Raw genomic sequence first — 20,389 nt, 5'->3', positions numbered from 1 at the left:
AAAGGTGACATGACTCCCTCTCTGTCTCTGGCCCCTGGCACCCCCCTCCCCCTGCAGAGTCCGACGACGAGCGTTCTCTCTCTCTGAGCGGCTTCCTGTCTGTGGCCGGACACTCGTGTGAAGAGGAGGAAGAAGGGGAGGTGAAGGAAGAGGAGAGAGAGCCCTCTCTGTTCAGCAGCAGCACCCTCAGGGGACCCGCCGCCACCTGCGACATGTCTGGGGAGGTTAACCATGGCGACAAGAAGGCCCAATGCAACGGCGTCAAGAAGCACAGGTGGGATCAGGATGCAGTTAATTTGTGATGTAACGGCTTGTTTTCAACTTGGTTTCCTGCTTGATTTTCTTGTCCCCTTCTCCAGTGCGTGTTAAAGCAAGGCTATTAACTGTGCGGTTCATTTATTCTAGAATATTTTAGCATTATTCATATTGTTTTGTTGTTCCAAAATGTGTGTTTTTATCACGTGATATTTTGTAGGAAATTACTTTGTATGCAATAGAGTCAACAGCATGTAATGTGATATACCCCTGTCCGTCTAGGTTTTTATTCCTGTGTTTGTTTGGGCACCCAAGCCCCATAGACAGGTCTCTCTTGTTTTTCCATCCACAGTTATGTCATTCAGATTCAGCAGGCTAGTGGCTTATTGGTGCTTGGTACACTGGGTCAGAGCAGAAGGCTTTTTGAAGATTGGTCAGTCTACTTTATTTCTGTGGACGAGGATGGTTGCATGGCCTCTCTTTCTTAATCCAACAATTGACCCGTGAATAATTTAGTGCTTGCCAGTTTAGAGTACGAAATACTGAGTGGGAGGAAAGGGGTGAGTGTGTGTGCGTGCGCCTGTGTGTGTGTTGTAAAAGATTGATGAGGAGCTTGTTTATACGCTGTAACTGTCATTCAGAGTTATAGCGTCTCTGGCTATGTGTAGGTACATCTCTGCTGTGTGATGGAATGAGGGAGCCCTATGGGCCCTGGTCAAAAGTAGGGGAGATTGGGGTAAGTTGAACCAAAGGAGTAAGTTGAGCCACCCTTGTTTGTAGTAAACCACACACGCAACGAATCATCTGACCAAATATTTAGGAAGAGGCTGTCATTTCATGGAGTCTGTGAAGAAAGAAACCACATGGAAAAAGTGGTAAGCAAGAAACAGTTTTTCACCAATAATTAAAAAAATTGGTTCTATACATCAGTTGGGGTCTCCATAAGCTTCAATGAGGTCCTTAACCTAGCATGAAAGTGCATCATTGTAGCTGTGTGGGCTAATATAGTCAAAATGTTTGCCTTGGGGTAAGTTGAGCCAATGGCAAGTTGAGCAAATTGAAGTGTTTTCTTCCCAGGTGTAATGCAAGGCCTTATCGCTGGGATATGAGGTATCAACACGGCCTGGCCTATGTTAAAAGTGTTTAAAAAGTATAAAGTGTTTTGTTTGTTGATAAGCCTCTGATAAAATATGATTAAAAGACCAAAATGCAATTTGTGTTTGGGAAATTAACCTGTTGGGGCTAGGGGGCAGTATTGACACGGCTGGATAAAAAAACATACCCGATTTAATCTGGTTACCACTCCTACCCAGTAACTAGAATATGCATATACTTATTACATATGGATAGAAAACACCCTAAAGTTTCTAAAACTGTTTGAATGGTGTCTGTGAGTATAACAGAACTCAAATGGCAGGTCAAAACCTGAGAGATTCCTTTACAGGAAGTGGCCTGTCTGACCATTTCTTGAACTTCTTTTCCATCTCTATCTTTTACTAAGGATCTCTGCTCTAACGTGACACTTCCCACGTCTTCCATAGGCTCTCAGAGCCCGGGAAAAAACAGAATGTCGTCATTCCAGCCCCAGGCTGAAACACATTATCGCCTTTCTCAAGTGGCCGATCAAGGGACTCTGGGCTTATGCGCGTGACCCGACCGCCCCCGCCTTTGTGATTTTTTTCCTCTGTTTGCCGAAAAGGAGATTCCCTGTCGGAATATTATCGCTTTTCTACGAGAAAAATGGCGTAAAAATTGATTTTAAACAGCGGTTGACATGCTTCGAAGTACAGTAATGGAAAAATTTTTGACATTTTATTTGGTTTCAAATTTGCCGCTCTTGAAATGCACCTGCTGTTGATAGGGTGCACCACGGGTGGCACGCTAGCGTCCCACATAGCCCCAAGAGGTTAAGATTGACATGGTTTTAAAAAGAAAGTAGTAATATTTCAATCAGTACAGAAATGTGAAGGCTGCTAAATTTACCCAGTCCTGTGGCTCAACATACCCCATACCCGGTGTAAGTTATGCGTAGAGACCACTTTTTTGGGACAGGCTATGTTTTCAAAACTGTAATGTTTACATGAATTCTGATTATTTCCAGGGATACACAACATCCTGAAATATATGTAGATATCTTTGTTAGAAAGAATACTACATTCTCTGCACCTCTCACACACACACACACACACTACACACGCATCACAACTGATACTACCAATACTTATTATGATAGCAAAATACTGAACAATTTAAACACTTGCCCCCTAATCCCCCTTCCCCAAAACACATGTAAAAATTGGACTATAAATTGTGCATTCCTGTATTATACTTATGCAAAAAAAAAAATTCTACTTTGTTCGTATTCTTAACTTTTATCATTTCCTATTGTTGTTGCATTGTCGAGAAGGAACCTGCAAGTAAGCATTTCGTTGGATGGTGTATACCATGTGCATCTAGTACCTAGTACATACGATTAATGAAACCTGAAACTATACTATGTTTCCCTTGACGGAGTGATGCTGAATGTACGAAATGGTTCAGCTTATCCCACTCTTCCCTAGTGCACTAAATTGAGGATAGGGTGCCATTTGGAATGCTTCCATTCTCCTTCCAGGATTCTGGACTCACTCCAACCAAATAAGCTAATTGATATCAACAGTGCTTCACACTCATGGGCCCAGTATTAATCATGGTGCAGTCAGACATGCTCTCATAAAGGAGATGGGATTCAGTCATTGTCGACCTCAGTATGTTAAAGAGAACTCATTTTTTAATTGATACCTCAGTTTGTAATCCCACAAGCGTACGATAAATCCTTGATAATGTGTTTTAAGGCTTGATTTGACTCAAGAGAAAATGTAGATGTCTATGGGAACTGAATGAAGCTGTAGAGTGAGTAAGTGTAGCTAGTTAAAGTATGAATCAGTTTCTTTAGCAGAACATATTATGGCGTGTTGTGGAGCTGGCAGAAGTACTGCTCCACCATGCTCCATTGGCCTGCTCATTCCACTGTTAAGAGAGAAGGGTTAGGATTTAGCCCCACAGGCCTCCTCTTTCTTCTCCCTTCCTCTCCTGCTGCGTTCTCTGTGTGTAGCTGCTTCACTGCTTATCGCTAAGTAAACACACCGCCTCCCAGAGGCATGCACACCTGGTCCACGGGCGGGCCGCAATGCACACACAAACACCGACAGGAACATGCAAACACTCTCCCATTCATTCATGGGTATTGCCTGAGACTTGACCGCAGCAGCTAGTTAGCTAATTAGCTGTCAGGTTACTCTGTTTCTAAATAGTAGATCAAGCCATCGCTGATGTTCCAGATAAGGTTAATGTACAGCTGTACTCTCGGCATAACTAAACAATGACTTACTTTTGTGTATTCCAAACATAGTTCCTCTCCATGAACAAAAATGGCCAAGAGCATCACATCAAACCAAGGGTACTTGCTTAATTGCAAATACACATACTTAGAAAGTAAACACGCCTCACCCACAACAAGATACCACTATCTGATTTAATGATAGCCTAGCCTTAGAGCGTTGTTGAGACGTAAGAGGAAGAGAGCCCTGCCTTATCTATAAAGTAGCTATATATAGGAAATATGCTACTGTAAGAGAATCTGGCTTAAACCCCTCATTAATTACTGTCACCAAAGTCCTTGAGTTTTTTTTTTTTTTTTTTAGCTCGTTCAATTCTCTGTGACCAGGCTAACTGTCTGCATCCATATATATTCAGTGGGATTACCCCATTTAGATTTGACCTTATTGTTTTTTTGTTTCTTTTCTATCCAACAGAACGTCTTTACCGGCACCCATGTTCTCCAGGAACGACGTCAGCATCTGGAGCATCCTGAAGAAATGCATCGGCATGGTGAGAATTCACACTCATTATTCATTTAAGGAAGGGTAATGCATTGGCACAACCCAAAAGCACAGGAGCTGGATAAAAATGAATCTGGCTGGGCAAAGAAAGACAGGGATGTTAGTTCACTGTTTCCTGCACCCCCCAAAACGTTGAAAGCAAACAGTGAGCAAACATGCCTTTCTCTCTGTCTGCCAAGAATTCAGCCACAAACATTACATTTGTCATTTAGCAGATGCGTACTGGTCCCCCATGGGAATCAAACCCACAACCCTGGCATTGCAAGCACCATGCTCTACCAACTAAACCACACGGGATAGATGTATTTTCTGCTGGGGTTTTTTTCCTCAGTATTTTCTCTTTATACTTTGTTCAATCTGCCGCTTCTTTAATGTGGATTTGTGCTGTGTTAGTGGGAAATACTGCTGACCTGAGAATGTGTCCTTGGGCCGACTTACCAGCTAATGAGTTAATGTAGTTACTGTAGCTATGGAGAGATTTAGCTGCCTTGTTATTGCTTGTATTTATTTGTGACTATCTAAGCACAGGTCCATGATGTGAAAGACCCTGTCATCAGTAGTGGTCTGTAGGGATCCTAATACCCTTTTTCCACTTCCTGGATGATTTTTAATTGGATGATATAAGCTATACACTTCCTGTAATTCCCCTAATTAAAAGGGTGTAATGATTCCCATCTGTGGCTCAAATGGCAACCTATTCCCTATGTAGGGTGGACGTTCCACGAAAAGAGTGCCTTTTGCATCCCTTTGATATTTTGAAAAGAAATTGTGCACCAATATTGAATTTTAAAAGTGGTTATATTAAATGAAGTGCCGTAGACCATATGGAGAATTCAATAAATCTGATTTAAAAATATGAATAAAGACATGCTAAAGTGCTAAAATCCAGTTTTCAACATCATTGTAAAGCCCTAGTTATTTTGTTGCTTTGTCATCTGAAGATGATTATTTATTTAGTGTGATTAGTGAATCATTTATGTCTGTCCCTCATTTTAAGGTCAACCATGTTACGTGAACTGGACTTTTTCTTTTAAATATCTTTTTCTTATGAAACATTGAACATCTAATAGTCAAATCATAGTGTAAAAGCAGGTGAACTGGTTCTTCTCTTTTTGGCCATTTTGTGGTGGAAAACTGAACGGGTCGAGCATAACACGTCAACCCTGAAATGTTTTAACAATTATTTTTTGGAAGCTTGCATTCAGTCCCTGTTGCACACAACAAGCTTCCATTCCCCATCTCAAAAGGGGATTTATGGCTGATTTTTAAGATGAAATCGTCAACCCTGTTACTTTAATAGGCACTTACTATAGTCATTTTTTTAATTTAACCTCTTGGGAAGTCAAACGTGCTCTTTATGAAATAATGTTCGTTTTTTTGTTGTTGACCAAGTTAGACTTCAAGGCACCGAATTGGTAGAACGGCATCAGTGCAATACTTTGACTAGGGCCCCTTGACCAGAGCCCTAATGGGCCCTGGTAAAAAAAGTAGTGCCCTACATAGGAAATGGGGTGCCATTTGGGACACAGGCCTGGTGTAGGGGCAGACACTGATGGCAATGGAGAAACTACCATAACTATGTGTGTGTACTCTGTGGGTTTAAATCAGTTAGATCCATGGCAAATCATTGTTTTAACCCAGGGTTGCTACTGAAATGTGGGCCTTTTTACTGACACTGCAGAGACCAGTCGGTACGGGTGTCAAACAGTGTTCCGGACTGGGTTCTAGACTAGAGCTTATTGCTGATGTTATTTCACAACTCTGTCATCGAAACACCATTATGTCAGCTTTATAGGGACTTCCACTCTATTACCAATGTACTGTAATTGTCTCAAGTACTTTCAGTCTATTGCACTCTCTAATCACTATATTGCCAATGTCCTATCATTGTCTGATATTACTGTATAATATAATACAGTATGTCTGTGTGGGCTGTGGATGAACTTTGTTGCTTGTGTGTTTTCTTACCTCTCGCTCTCTGACTCTTCACCTCTTTTTCTTTCCTCTCCCAGGAGCTGTCTAAGATAGCCATGCCAGTAATCTTCAACGAGCCCCTGAGTTTTCTTCAGCGTTTGACAGAGTACATGGAGCACACGTATCTCATCCACCAGGCTAACGCTACCACAGACTCCATGGAGAGGATGAAGGTATTTTGCGCACATCATCATCCTTTCTCGTATAGACACGCGCATGAGTTTTCACTCACAATTACCGCTGTAGTACATACTCTTTTCGCTGTGCTCATCTACAGCTACTGACGTTACACATTTCTGTTCATGTATGATGGTTTACAGTGTGTGGCAGCATTTGCTGTGTCTGCTGTAGCATCACAGTGGGAGAGGACTGGAAAACCCTTCAATCCACTTCTAGGAGAAACCTATGAGCTGATCAGGTTAGACATATTACTGTGGTTGATGTTTAGGTTGACTGTTCTGTATGTGTTGTGAGTTGGTGGTTACTACTAGTGGTACTAGTTTGTGACTCAAGACGTCACCAAAATACATTTTGAATCCTTAAGAAGTCAGATGTCTCAAGACATCTGAAGATGGAAGGTGATGGCTAAGTTTGTACCATTAACCCCCTCCCTCCTGTCCCCTCAGAGAGGACCTAGGGTTCAGGTGGATGTCGGAGCAGGTGAGCCACCACCCCCCTGTAAGCGCCTTCCACGCCGAGGGCCTGCAGGAAGACTTCCTGTTCCACGGCTCCATCTACCCCAAACTCAAGTTCTGGGGAAAGAGCGTTGAGGCAGAGCCTAAAGGCATCATCACCCTGGAGCTGCCCAAGTAAGTCTGGAGCTGAGATTCCCTCCACAGTGTACATGTACACTGAACAAAAATATAAACCCAACATGTAACGTGTTGGTTTCATGAGCTGAAATAAAATGTCCCAGAAATGTTCCATACAAACAAAAAGCTTATTTCTCTAAATTGTTTTACACAAATTTGTTTACATCCCCTTTAATGAGCATTTCTCCTTTGCCAATATAATGCATCCACCAGACAGGTGTGGCATATCAAGAAGCTGATTAAACAGCATGATCATTACACTGGTGCACCTTATGCTGGGGACAATAAAAGGCCACTCTAAAATGTGCAGCTTTGTCACACAGCACAATGCCACAGATATCTCAGGTTTTGAACGAGCATGCAATTGGCATGCTGACTGCAGGAATGTCCACCAGAGCTGTTGGTAGATCATTTAATGTTAATTTTTCTACCAGAAGCCGCCTCCAATGTCGTTTTTGAGAATTTGGCAGGCATAAGTTACAAACGACGAACACAATTGCATTGTGACGAGATCCTGAGGCCCATTGTAGTACCATTCATCTGCCGCCATCACCTCATGTTTAATGCACAGCTCCATGTCGAAAGGATCTGTACACAATTCCTCGAAGATGAAAATGTCACAGTTCTTCCATGGCCTGCATACTCACCAGACATGTCACTCATTGAGTATGTTTGGGACGCTCTGGATCGACGTGTATGACAGCATGTTCTAGTTCCCGCCAATATCCAGCAACTTCGCACAGCCATTGAAGAGGAGTGAGACAACATTCCACAGGCCACAGTCAACAGCCTGATCAACTCTATGCGAAAGAGATGTCACGCTGCATGAGGCAAATGGTGGTCACACCAGATACTGGTTTTCTGATCCACGCACTGACATTTTTTAAGGTATCTGTGACCAACAGATGCATATCTGTATTCCATTCATGTGAAATCCATAGATTAGGGCCTAATGAATTTATTAAAATTGACTGATTTCCTTATATGAACTGTAACTCAGTGAAATTGTTGCATGATGCGTTTTACATTTTTGTTCAGTGTAGCTTTCCCTCCCTGAGAGTTTTCCTTGGAGTTTCCTTGATTTGGCCTTTATCTCCCAGTCAATATAGCAATACATACACTACCGTTCAAAAGTTTGGGGTCACTTAGAAGTGTCCTTTTTTTAAAAGAAAAGCACATTTTTTTTGTCCATTTTAAAATAACATCAAATTGATCAGAAATACAGTGTAGACATTAATGTTGTAAATGACTATTGTAGCTGGAAACGGCTGTTTTCTTTAATGGAATATCTACATAGGCGTACAGAGGCCCATTATCAGCAACCATCACTCGTTGTGCACCTGGGCCTCCCACTCCTCTTTCTATTCTGGTTAGAGACAGTTTGCGCTGTTCTGTGAAGGGAGTAGTACACAGCGTTGTACGAGATCTTCAGTTTCTTGGCAATTTCTCGCATGGATTAGCCTTCATTTCTCAAAACAAGAATAGACTGACGAGTTTCAGAAGAAAGGTCTTTGTTTCTGGCCATTTTGAGCCTATAATCGAACCCACAAATGCTGAAACGCCAAATACTCAACTAGTCTAAAGAACGACAGTTTTGTTGCTTCTTTAATCAGGACAAGAGTTTTCAGCTGTGCTAACAATTGCAAAAGGGTTTTCTAATGCTTAATTATCCTTTTAAAATGATAAACTTGGATTAGCTAACACAATGTGCCATTGGAACACAAGAGTGATGGTTGCTGATAATGGGCCTCTGTACACCTATGTAGATATTCCATAAAAAATCTTCAGTTTCCAGCTACAATAGTCATTTACAACATTAACAATGTCTACACTGTATTTCTGATCAATTTGATGTTATTTTAATGGACAAAAGCTCATTTTTTTCTTTCAAAAACAAGGACATTTCTACGTGACCCCAAACTTTTGAACGGTAGTGTATATTCTAGCAATAGAGCTATTCTGGCAATAAAGCTATTCTGGGAGCTTTTTTCTTAAGCCTGAATGAGACTAATTAATTCATGTTGAAGTTTGAAGGACATTTGAATCTCCGTGAAGTAGTTTGGTATGAGTTGGCATCTGTAAGTTGACGTAGTTGGTGATCGGTTATCTGCTGTGACATGTTCTCTCTCTCTTTCTCTGCAGATATAATGAAGCGTACACCTGGACAAACCCCACCTGCTGTGTCCACAACATCATCGTGGGCCAGCTGTGGATCGAGCAGTACGGCAATGTGGAAGTGATCAACCACAAGTAAGGGAGACTCCCTCGCCGTGTGTTCTTGCACGTGTATCTGTGTGTGTGCAGTGGTCTGGATCCACGTTTGTTTCCAGTTGATTGAGCAATGTAACAGAACTGGGACAGATACTTGCCTTTACAAAGCCGACAGACTGAGCAGCAAAATGGTGGTTGTTTGAAAGCATCGTCTGGCTGTGGGGAATAGTGAAAGAGAATATGTAACTAGAAGGCTTGTCTTTCGGTGACAGGACCGGCGAGAGATGCAGCCTGACGTTCAAACCATGTGGTATGTTTGGCAAGGAGCTGCACAAAGTGGAGGGCTATATTCTGGATAAAAGGTACTTGTTTGTTACAGCTTTTTCCACCAACTGTTTTACTGTATCAACATTTATATGTTAGCAATCAGAAAAGCCTAACCGCTCATTTTGACTGTGTCTGTGTGCGTGCAGCAAAAAGAAGCTCTGTGCCATATACGGTAAATGGACTGAGTGCTTATACACTGTGGACGCCGCCACCTTTGATGCTCACAAGAAATCTGACAGGAAGAACTCAGAGGAGAAGAAAAGCAACAAGCAGGTACTGTATGTGCACTAATCAAAGATATACCATATCAAAAACCAGGTAGTGCCTTCAGCCCCACACGGATGGTTATATAACTATCATATCCTTTGCTGAGTAAAATAAGCTGTACTATCTATACCTCATGCCAGTACAGTGCTGTTCATAAGATCAGATGATAATGTAGTGATAAATGGAATTAACTTTTACTCAATAAGCCACTAAGGGCAAAAATGTTTGTGGTGCAAAAGCAAGGGAGAGACTAGGGGAACTTTTCTGACCAGCATCCCATTGACTAGACAATCTATTTTTTATTTATTTAATTTTACCTTTATTTAACTAGGCAAGTCAGTTAAGAACAAATTCTTATTTTCAATGACTGCCTGGGAACAGTGGGTTAACTGCCTTGTTCAGGGGAAGAACGACAGATTTTTACCTTGTCAGCTCGGGGATTCGATCTTGCAACTTTTCGGTTACTAGTCCAACGCTCTAACCACTAGGCTACCTGCCACTCATAGACAAAATCTATAACTGATCCTTACCTTAACCAAACCCCTAACCTTAACCCTAACCCTCAATCTTATCTAACCAATTTGACATTTCAATATCGGTTTGCACGTCAGCCACATCCCCTTAGTGTTTTCCATAAAGCAATGTTTTAGGTGCAAAAATTAAATGAACCTCATTTTAATCTGGCAGCATGATTTAATTTGAAACTTTTCTTCAACAAAGTGTATGATAATGAGGTGGTTATTTGACTAGAGTTTAGTAAACTGAGCAATACACAAATAGTTGCATTTGTTACTTTTCCTTTTTTGGGGGGGGGTGTATTTTCCTTAACTGCATTGTTGATTAAGGGCTTGTAAGTAAGCATTTCACTGTACGGTCTACACCTGTTGTATTTGGTGCATGTGACAAATAACATTTGATTTGATTTATTTAAGCAATCTTTACACTCGTTTTGGAGTGAGGACCCTTGATATGACCCAATAAGTAGCTATTGTAGTTGCATACCTGTTTGAAGGTTGCGTGTCCCCCTGTCTGTCCCTCCAGACCAGTGTAGACGAGGAGCCAGAGGAGATGCCCCTGCCTGATGGAGACACGGTCCAGGTCATCCCAGGAAGTGAGCTCATCTGGAGGATAGCCCCACGACCAGACAACTCTGCAGAGGTGAGGGGGGAGGAGAGGCAGGGGGTCGGGCAGAGGAGAGGCAGGGGGTCGGGCAGAGGAGAGGCAGGGGGTCGGGCAGAGGAGAGGCAGAGGAGAGGCAGGGGGTCGGGGAGATGCAGGGGGTTTGGGGAGAGGTGAGGCGAGGCGAGGGCGGAAGGGGAGGAAAGCAGGTCTGAAGGATAGCTCCCCGACCAGACAACTGCAGGATAGCTCCCCGACCAGACAACTGCAGGATAGCTCCCCGACCAGACAACTGCAGGATAGCTCCCCGACCAGACAACTGCAGGATAGCTCCCCGACCAGACAACTGCAGGATAGCTCCCCGACCAGACAACTGCAGGATAGCTCCCCGACCAGACAACTGCAGGATAGCTCCCCGACCAGACAACTGCAGGATAGCTCCCCGACCAGACAACTGCAGGATAGCTCCCCGACCAGACAACTGCAGGATAGCTCCCCGACCAGACAACTGCAGGATAGCTCCCCGACCAGACAACTGCAGGATAGCTCCCCGACCAGACAACTGCAGGATAGCTCCCCGACCAGACAACTGCAAGGTTCACAGGGATGAGAGAGTACTGTATTGGAGGAATTATTAAGAGGCAGAAATCTGGGATTTACTGTTGATATTTTTTGCCTTCTTGAGTGATTGAACTGGTTGTCAGTCATTGATTTGTAGACCCTTCCCCCTCTCTCTCTCTTTGGTAGTTCTACGCCTTCTCCATGTTTGCCATGCAGCTGAATGAGTTGGAGGAGGGCATGAAGGGGGTCCTGCCCCCCACAGACTGTCGACTCAGACCTGACATCAGAGCCATGGAGAAAGGAGACATAGGTATGGTGATATAGAGCATTGTGTTGTTGTCAATGCCACATCTGTCCAGCAATTCAATGAGCATTTTGTCAATTAATCAAAATATTTTGATACATTGAACTATTTCTGTGTTTCTCAGATTTGGCAAGTGCAGAGAAGAAGAGGGTAGAGGAGAAACAAAGACTGGCCCGGAAAAATCGCTCCAAATCAACAGAGGAATGGAAAACAAGGTGAGTGATTGGGTCTTCTCCCTTTCCCCATGGAACTCCCCTCCGATTCTGCTGTGCATCACTCTCATTTAGTGCTGAACAATTAGTGCTTTTTGAGGTCGGTTCGGTTTCCATCCGATTATTTAAAAAATGATCACGGTTTACAATTTCGGGTTTCGATTATAATTTTTTTTTACAATAAATGCACTATGCATTATGCGGGTTGAATGCTGTAACACTGAATAAAACAATTAAAAAGTCCCATGATGGCAGTGACTGCTCATTACTGCTTATCACTTATTAACCATCATTGACTTTACTTTAATAAAACATTTCAGTTGTTGTGTATATTACGTTACATAGTTTTATTTAATTACTTTACTATTTCATTCCAAGTCTTCATCTCATCTCTATAGAGCTGCTGCCTATGCTATCTGACAAAATCACTATTTTATTAATACTTCAAAGTACATTAAATAAGACATACTGTTATGACTGCTGAAAACCAACTATCAATCATTTAGATCATGTACAGTATTTTCAGGTATAGATACCCCACTAAGCAACTGCTCGCAATCCCTCTCGATCTTGCATTCTTCTGTCTCTTCTCTCTCCGTGTCTGCCCCATAAAACCTAACATAGCAGGCGTAAAAAAAAAAAACAGACCAGACAAGTAGGCACGCAATGGATTATGGTCATTGTAGTTAATTACCACATTTTCTGTGCTAAACTATATAGAATATTGGCCTGTTGGAAACTACAACTCTACTACATCGCACAGTTCAGGCTTGATCTTATTTATCACCAGAGAAACTGCGCAAACATTTTACCAAATGGAATTCAAATAATTGTACGGATGTTGGTTATATCATTAAAAAAAGAACACAAAAAAACATTTTGGTTAATCGCTCAACACTACTCTCATTGGATGTATGCTAGCGCTTATGCTAGACCTGCTTTGCTAATTGTCACCCATTTGTGTCATCCTGTGCTATGTTATGCTCTTCCCCTGTGTTGTCATTGAGAAGGAACCCAGCTCTTGGCCCCAGGTTTGGCTCTGCTTGTCTGCTGTGGCTTTTGGTTGTTGTTGTGGTTCACTGTTTGAGTGCTGCACTATACCGGCTTCCTCAGGACAGCTTTAGAACTGCAAGAAATGCATTGATTCAAACACTGATCATACACCTGTACAACCTGAGTACAGTTGACTCCTGATAAGAACATATTGAATAAGCTAAAATAATTGCAGTAAAATGCACCTTTCCTGGATATTTGCATGCTATAGTTTGCATGAATTCATGAAAGACCTAAGCTATATAGAGAAAAACAACATTTTCAATGGAATCTTGGTTTGTTAAACCCCACTATCAGGAGTCAACTGTACTGTATTCTGTTTGTGTGGCTTTGTATTTATCCCAATCATGTCAAACACTCATGCCTGTGCCTGAACACTCATTTCTATGTTTGTTTATCTGATTTAGTTCCTCTCGTTACTCCCATATAGGTGGTTCCACCAAGGCTCCAACCCCCACAACAAAGCTCAGGACTGGCTCTACTCCAATGGCTACTGGGAACGGAACTACTCCCTGGTGCCTGATATTTACTGAACTACAAGACACACACCTCTATCTGTACACATCTCATCTGTCTCTGCTGTTTTTCATATTCAGGCTGGAACTTCAAGTCCATAACCTGCTCTGGTCCTATATATGGTAAGGCTATTATTGGGAATTGACTGACCGCAAAGGCAACAACCATTCAGTAGTCCCCAAATATTATCTCTTATCGCAGCCTATGTCTCACTCAAAGCACAAGGGTGAAGTCCTCATGAGCCTGTAAGCTATGGTCATTGACCAGTGTATAGAATTATAATAAAACTATAGGGTGTAACCTGCCATTCATTTTAACAAATGGGAGTGTTTTGAATGGCCTGAGTTGAATGCAGTGTCTCCAAAACACGTTGCAAGAATTTGTATTTCTCCAAAACACGTTGCGCTCAGTGCTGTTACTTGCGAATGTGTGCAGCTACATTATCGTTCTGATACAGTATCAATTTATGTCAAAATAGAGCTTTGAAATAGTGTGTGAGATAGGTGTGTTCCGACTTCCTGCAGTCTCTGCTATAGGCTACCAAACTAAGCTGTCATTATGACACATTTTATCTGCTTCGACCTCTCTAACTACGACTGGGGAAATTCTACGTGTTTGTACATATTATTGGATAGAGCTCTTCTATTCTTCTGAGCTGTAATACAATGTAGTTCTTTATGAATTTAAGATGCTATGTATAGAGGAGAATAACTACTGTACTTAGAAGTATGGCTTTCTTCAATGACACTTGAGAGAACTTATTTAATCCAAGTTTGACCACTTGGCTCTATATGAAGATATATTTATCTGTATGCAAAAGTTTCCTATATAGTAAAAATGTAATTCAGGATATTCTGAGAGGTAGCCCTCACACACTGAATACACACAGCAAATGCACCACTTTGACTATGCAAGCATTAGCTGACACTACAACCCACAGACACACAGTAAGTGTGTCCAAATGACACCCTATTTCCTACATAGCACACTACTTTTGACTTGAGCCCTATGGGGGAATAGGGTGCCATTTGGGAGACAGCCACTGTTCAACACACTCATGCACTGCATAATGTTAATCTCCTTGGTTGTGAATAGCTGCTGCTGTAACCTCTGTAAATTGGTAGGTAGGTAGGATTATCATGTAATACATGACAGTACAGTAGACTGGGCCTATCGCCCCCTCTGAATGCACGTTTTTTTCCCTAGAGGCTACTCTCACTTTGTGTATAGCACATTACAGAATAAAGATAATTTCTATTGTTGCTAAATAAAAACGTAATGTTACCTTAGGGTGTTTGTGCCCTGTTTCTTATTCCCACCACCCTCACTCACTGTGTATCCTTGTAGCATTATGTAAGTTGTGGACTGAATTCCCCCGCATAATACTAACACGGGTGAAGGTAGGCCTAGTGATTCTCATGTAGATAGTGATTCTCATGTGGGTAAGGCTAGGGCGGAGGTGTCTCTTTGTTAACAGCAGCTGGTACGCAATCTCTAATGTTAAGGAAGTCTTGAGTTTTTGCTCACCCTAATTAGAATACCTCCTGATAAGCTGCAGACCACATTTACCACTGACGGCACTCAATGAGCTGTATAGGGCCATAAGCAAACAAGAACATGAACATCCAGGTGGCGCTTCTCGTGGCTAGTGATTTTAATGTAGGGAAACTGAAATCCCTTTAACCACATTTTTACCAGCCTGTCACCTGTGCAACTAGAGGTGACACATTTCTACCAGCCTGTCACCTGTGCAACTAGAGGTGACACATTTCTACCAGCCTGTCACCTGTGCAACTAGAGGTGACACATTTTTACCAGCCTTTCACCTGTGCAACTAGAGGTGACACATTTCTACCAGCCTGTCACCTGTGCAACTAGAGGTGACACATTTCTTTATCTTTATCACCTTTACTCCACACACACAAATACAAGACTCGCCCTCCCTTTGGCAAATCTGACAGTAACTCTATCCTCCTGCTTACAAGCAAAAACTCAAACAGGAAGTACCAGTGGTCCGATGAAGTGGATGCTAAGCAACAGGACGTTTTTCTAGCACAGACTGGAATATGTCCTGCGATTCTTCTGATAACATTGAGGAGTACACCACCTCAGTCACTGGCTTCATTAATAAGTGCATCGACGACGTCGTCCCCACAGTGACCATACGTACATACCCCAACCAGAAGCCATGGATTACAGGCAACATCCGCACTGAGCTAAAGCCTAGAGCTGCTGCTTTCAAGGAGCGGGACACTTATCCGGACGCTTATAAGAAATCGTGCTATGACCTCCGACAGACCATCAAACAGGCAAAGCATTAATACAGGACTAAAATGAATCCTACTAAGCCATCTCTGACACTTGTCGGATATGGCAGGGCTTGCAAACTATCATGGATTACAAAGGGAAACCCAGCCACGAGCTGCCTAGTGACGTGAGCCTACCAGACAAGCTAAATGCGTTCTATGCTCCCTTCGAGGCAAGCAACACGGAACCATGAATGAGAGCATCAGCCGATGTACGACCTTTAAACTGGTTAACATTCACAAGGCCGCGGGGCAAGATCGATTACCAGGACGCATACTCAGAGCATGCGCTAATCAGATGGCACACGTCCTCATTTACATTTTCAACCTCTTCCTGACCATGTCTGTAATACCATTTTTTTTTCAAGCAGACCACCATAGTCCCTGTGCCCAAGGACGCCAAGATAACCTGTCTAAATGACCATCGCCCTGTAGCACTCACACCTGTAGCCAGGAAACGCTTTTAAAGGTTGGTCATGGCTCACATCAACACCATTATCCCAGACACCATGGACCCACTCCAATTCACATACAGCTCAGGACCCTGGGACTGAACATCTCCCTCTGCAACTTGATCCTGGACTTCCTGACGGGCCGTCCCCAGGTGGTGAGGGTAGGCAACAACACATCCACCAAGCTGACCCTCAACACGGGGGGCCCTCATGGGTGCTTGCTTAGTCCCCTCCTGTACTCCCTGTTCACTCACTTGATCATCAACAACGATGAGACAGCCTATAGGGAGGTCAGTCACCTGGTAGCGTGGTGCCAGGACAACAACCTTTCCCTCAATGTCAGCAAGACAAAGGAGCTGATCATGGACTACGGGAAACGGAGGGCAGAGCACACCGCCATCCATATCGACGGGCCTGTAGTGGAGCGGATCGAGACTTTAGAGTTCGTTGGTGTCCACATCACTAAGGAATTAACATGGTCCACACACACACCAACACAGTTGTGAAGAAGGCACGACAATGCCTCTTCACCTTCAGGAACCTGAAAAAATTTGCCATGGTCCCTCAGAAAATCAAAAAGTTCTACAGCTGCACCATTGAGAGCATCTTGACTGGCTACATCACGGCCTGGTATGGCAACTGCTTGGCATCTGACCGCAAGGCATAAAAGAGGGTAGTGCGTACGGCGCACCATTTTATTCTAAAATGGATTAAATATATATACACTGCTCAAAAAAATAAAGGGAACACTAAAATAACACATCCTAGATCTGAATGAATGAAATAATTTTATTAAATACTTTTTTCTTTACATAGTTGAATGTGCTGACAACAAAATCACACAAAAATAATCAATGGAAATCCAATTTATCAACCCATGGAGGTCTGGATTTGGAGTCACACTCAAAACTAAAGTGGAAAACCACACTACAGGCTGATCCAACTTTGATGTAATGTCCTTAAAACAAGTCAAAACGAGGCTCAGTAGTGTGTGTGGCCTCCACGTGCCTGTATGACCTCCCTACAACGCCTGGGCATGCTCCTGATGAGGTGGCGGATGGTCTCCTGAGGGATCTCCTCCCAGACCTGGACTAAAGCATCCGCCAACTCCTGGACAGTCTGTGGTGCAACGTGGCGTTGGTGGATGGAGCGAGACATGATGTCCCAGATGTGCTCAATTGGATTCAGGTCTGGGGAACAGTCCATAACCAGTCCATAGCATCAATGCCTTCCTCTTGAAGGAACTGCTGACACACTCCAGCCACATGAGGTCTAGCATTGCCTTGCATTAGGAGGAACCCAGGGCCAACCGCACCAGCATATGGTCTCACAAGGGGTCTGAGGATCTCATCTCGGTACCTAATGGCAGTCAGGCTACCTCTGGCGAGCACATGGAGGGCTGTGCGGCCCCCCAAAGAAATGCCACCCCACACCATGACTGACCCACCGCCAAACCGGTCATGCTGGAGGATGTTGCAGGCAGCAGAACGTTCTCCACGGCGTGTCCAGACTGTCACGTCTGTCACATGTGCTCAGTGTGAACCTGCTTTCATCTGTGAAGAGCACAGGGCGCCAGTGGCGAATTTGCCAATTTTGGTGTTCTCTGGCAAATGCCAAACGTCCTGCACGGTGTTGGGATGTAAGCACAACCCCCACCTGTGGACATCGGGCCCTCATACCACCCTCATGGAGTCTGTTTCTGACCGTTTGAGCAGACACATGCATATTTGTAGCCTGCTGGAGGTCATTTTGCAAGGCTCTGGCAGTGCTCCTCCTGCTCCTCCTTGCACAAAGGCAGAGGTAGCGGTCCTGCTGCTGGGTTGTTGCCCTCCTACGGCCTCCTCCACGTCTCCTGATGTACGAGCCTGTCTCCTGGTAGTGTCTCCATGATCTGGACACTACGCTGACAGACACAGCAAACCTTATTGCCACAGCTCGCATTGATGTGCCATCCTGGATGAGCTGCACTACCTGAGCCACTTGTGTGGGTTGTAGACTCCGTCTCATGCTACCACTAGAGTGAAAGCACCGCCAGCATTCAAAAGTGACCAAAACATTAGCCAGGAAGCATAGGAACTGAGAAGTGGTCTGTGGTTACCACCTGCAGAACCACTCCTTTATTGGGGGTGTCTTGCTAATTGCCTATAATTTCCACCTGTTGTCTATTCCATTTGCACAACAGCATGTGAAATTTGTCAATCAGTGTTGCTTCCTAAGTGGACAGTTTGATTTCACAGAAGTGTGATTGACTTGGAGTTACATTGTGTTGTTTAAGTGTTCCCTTTATTTTTTTGAGCAGTATATATATCTCAGCAATCTACACACAATACTCCATAATGACAAAGCAAAAACATTAATTTTTTTTGCAAACGTATTAAAAATGCATACTTATTTACATAAGTATTCAGACCCTTTGCTATGAGACTTGAAATTGAGCTCAGGTGCATCCTGTTTCCATTGATCATCCTTGAGATGTTTCTACAACTTGATTGGAGTCCACCTGTGGTAAATTCAATTGATTGGACATGATTTGGAAAGGCCAGATGGAAGCCACTCAGTAAAAGCCACATGACAGCCTGCTTGGTGTTTGCCAAAAGGCACATAAAGACTCTTAGACCATGAGAAACAAGATTCTCTGATCTGATGAAACCAAGATTGAACTCTTTGGCCTGAATGCTAAATGTCACGTCTGGAGGTAACCTAGCACTATCCCTACGGTGAAGCATGGTGGTGGCAGCATCATGCTGTGGGGATGTTTTTCAGTGGCAGGGACTGGGAGACTAGTCAGGATCGAGTCAAAGTAGAACAGTGCAAAGTACAGAGATCCTTGATGAAAACCTGCTCCAGAGCGCGCAGGACCTCAGACTGGGATAAAGGTTCACCTTCTAACAGGACAACGACCCTAAGCAGACAGCCAAGACAACGCAGGAGTGGCTTCAGGACAAGTCTCAATGTCCTTGAGTGGTCCCGGACTTGAAGCCGATCTAACATTTCTGGAGAAACCTGAAAATAGCTGTGCAGCGACGCTCCCCATACAACCTAACAGAGCATGAGAGGATCTGCAGAGAAGAATGGAAGAAATATAGGTGTGCCAAGCTTGTATCGGCATACCCAAGAAGACTCGAGGCTGTAATCGCTGTCAAAGGTGCTTCAACAAAGAACTGAGTAAAGGGTCTGAAAACCTATGTAAATGTGATATGTTTTTAGTTTTTTTAATAAATTAGCTAAAATGTCAAATGTGTTTTTGCTTTGTCATTATGGGATATTGTGTATAGACTGAGGGGAAAAAACTATAATCCATTTTAGAATATGGCTGTAACCAACGTAACAAAATGTGGAAAAAGTTCTGCATACTTTCTGAATCCACTGTATATACTTATCTTCCTCAATTACCTCGTACCCCTGCACATCGACTCGGTACTACTGGTACCTTGACTATATAGCCAAGTTATTGTTACTCATTGTTTATTTTTTTCCTTGTTATCTTCTATAATTAATTTATTCTAAATAAATTCTAGAAAGATAAGGAAAAAATGCATTGTTGGAAAGGGCTCGTAAGTAAGCATTTCACTGTTATTCTATACCTGTTGATCTATACCTGTTATTCTATACCTGTTGATCTATACCTGTTATTCTATACCTGTTGATCTATACCTGTTATTCTATACCTGTTGATCTATACCTGTTATTCTATACCTGTTGATCTATACCTGTTATTCTATACCTGTTATTCTATACCTGTTGATCTATACCTGTTATTCTATACCTGTTATTCTATACCTGTTATTCTATACCTGTTGATCTATACCTGTTATTCTATACCTGTTATTCTATACCTGTTATTCTATACCTGTTGATCTATACCTGTTATTCTATACCTGTTATTCTATACCTGTTATTTACGAAGCATGTGACACATCATATTTGATTTGAATTTCCTTATTTTCTCAGCTTCAGACCAGCCTAACTGCTCACTTAAAACATGTTGTTTTGTTTGTTTAATACATGAAGAGGGAGAACATTGGTTAGAATATGCAAATGTATTTATTGATACTCACTAGACCAGGCTTTCCCAAACTCAGTTTTGCCCTGGGGGGGCAGGACAGAGTTTGGGAAACCCTAAACTAGACAACAGTCCC

The 20,389-nt window shown here is 42.9% G+C and overlaps 1 protein-coding gene across 4 annotated transcripts in view; it reads left to right on the top strand.

Annotated features, from left to right (window-relative positions):
• LOC106599673 (oxysterol-binding protein-related protein 1) overlaps positions 1 to 14,781 on the top strand; it is a 42,275-nt gene extending 27,494 nt beyond the window's left edge. For all 4 annotated transcript variants that reach the window (XM_014190966.2, XM_045714710.1, XM_045714711.1 and 1 more), the window contains 12 exons: positions 58 to 274; positions 4,050 to 4,125; positions 6,149 to 6,283; positions 6,431 to 6,528; positions 6,737 to 6,919; positions 9,065 to 9,172; positions 9,406 to 9,495; positions 9,607 to 9,733; positions 10,769 to 10,885; positions 11,594 to 11,717; positions 11,836 to 11,926; positions 13,407 to 14,781. In XM_014190966.2, coding sequence (XP_014046441.1) covers positions 58 to 274; positions 4,050 to 4,125; positions 6,149 to 6,283; positions 6,431 to 6,528; positions 6,737 to 6,919; positions 9,065 to 9,172; positions 9,406 to 9,495; positions 9,607 to 9,733; positions 10,769 to 10,885; positions 11,594 to 11,717; positions 11,836 to 11,926; positions 13,407 to 13,509 — 1,469 coding nt within the window. In that variant the 3' untranslated portion in view covers positions 13,510 to 14,781. The remainder of the gene's footprint in view (positions 1 to 57; positions 275 to 4,049; positions 4,126 to 6,148; positions 6,284 to 6,430; positions 6,529 to 6,736; positions 6,920 to 9,064; positions 9,173 to 9,405; positions 9,496 to 9,606; positions 9,734 to 10,768; positions 10,886 to 11,593; positions 11,718 to 11,835; positions 11,927 to 13,406) is intronic.
• Positions 14,782 to 20,389: the final 5,608 nt, after the last annotated feature.

The sequence above is a fragment of the Salmo salar genome, chromosome ssa03 (genome assembly GCF_905237065.1).
Source record: "Salmo salar chromosome ssa03, Ssal_v3.1, whole genome shotgun sequence".
NCBI lineage: Eukaryota > Metazoa > Chordata > Actinopteri > Salmoniformes > Salmonidae > Salmo > Salmo salar.
This window is presented reverse-complemented; position numbering and strand designations above follow the sequence as displayed.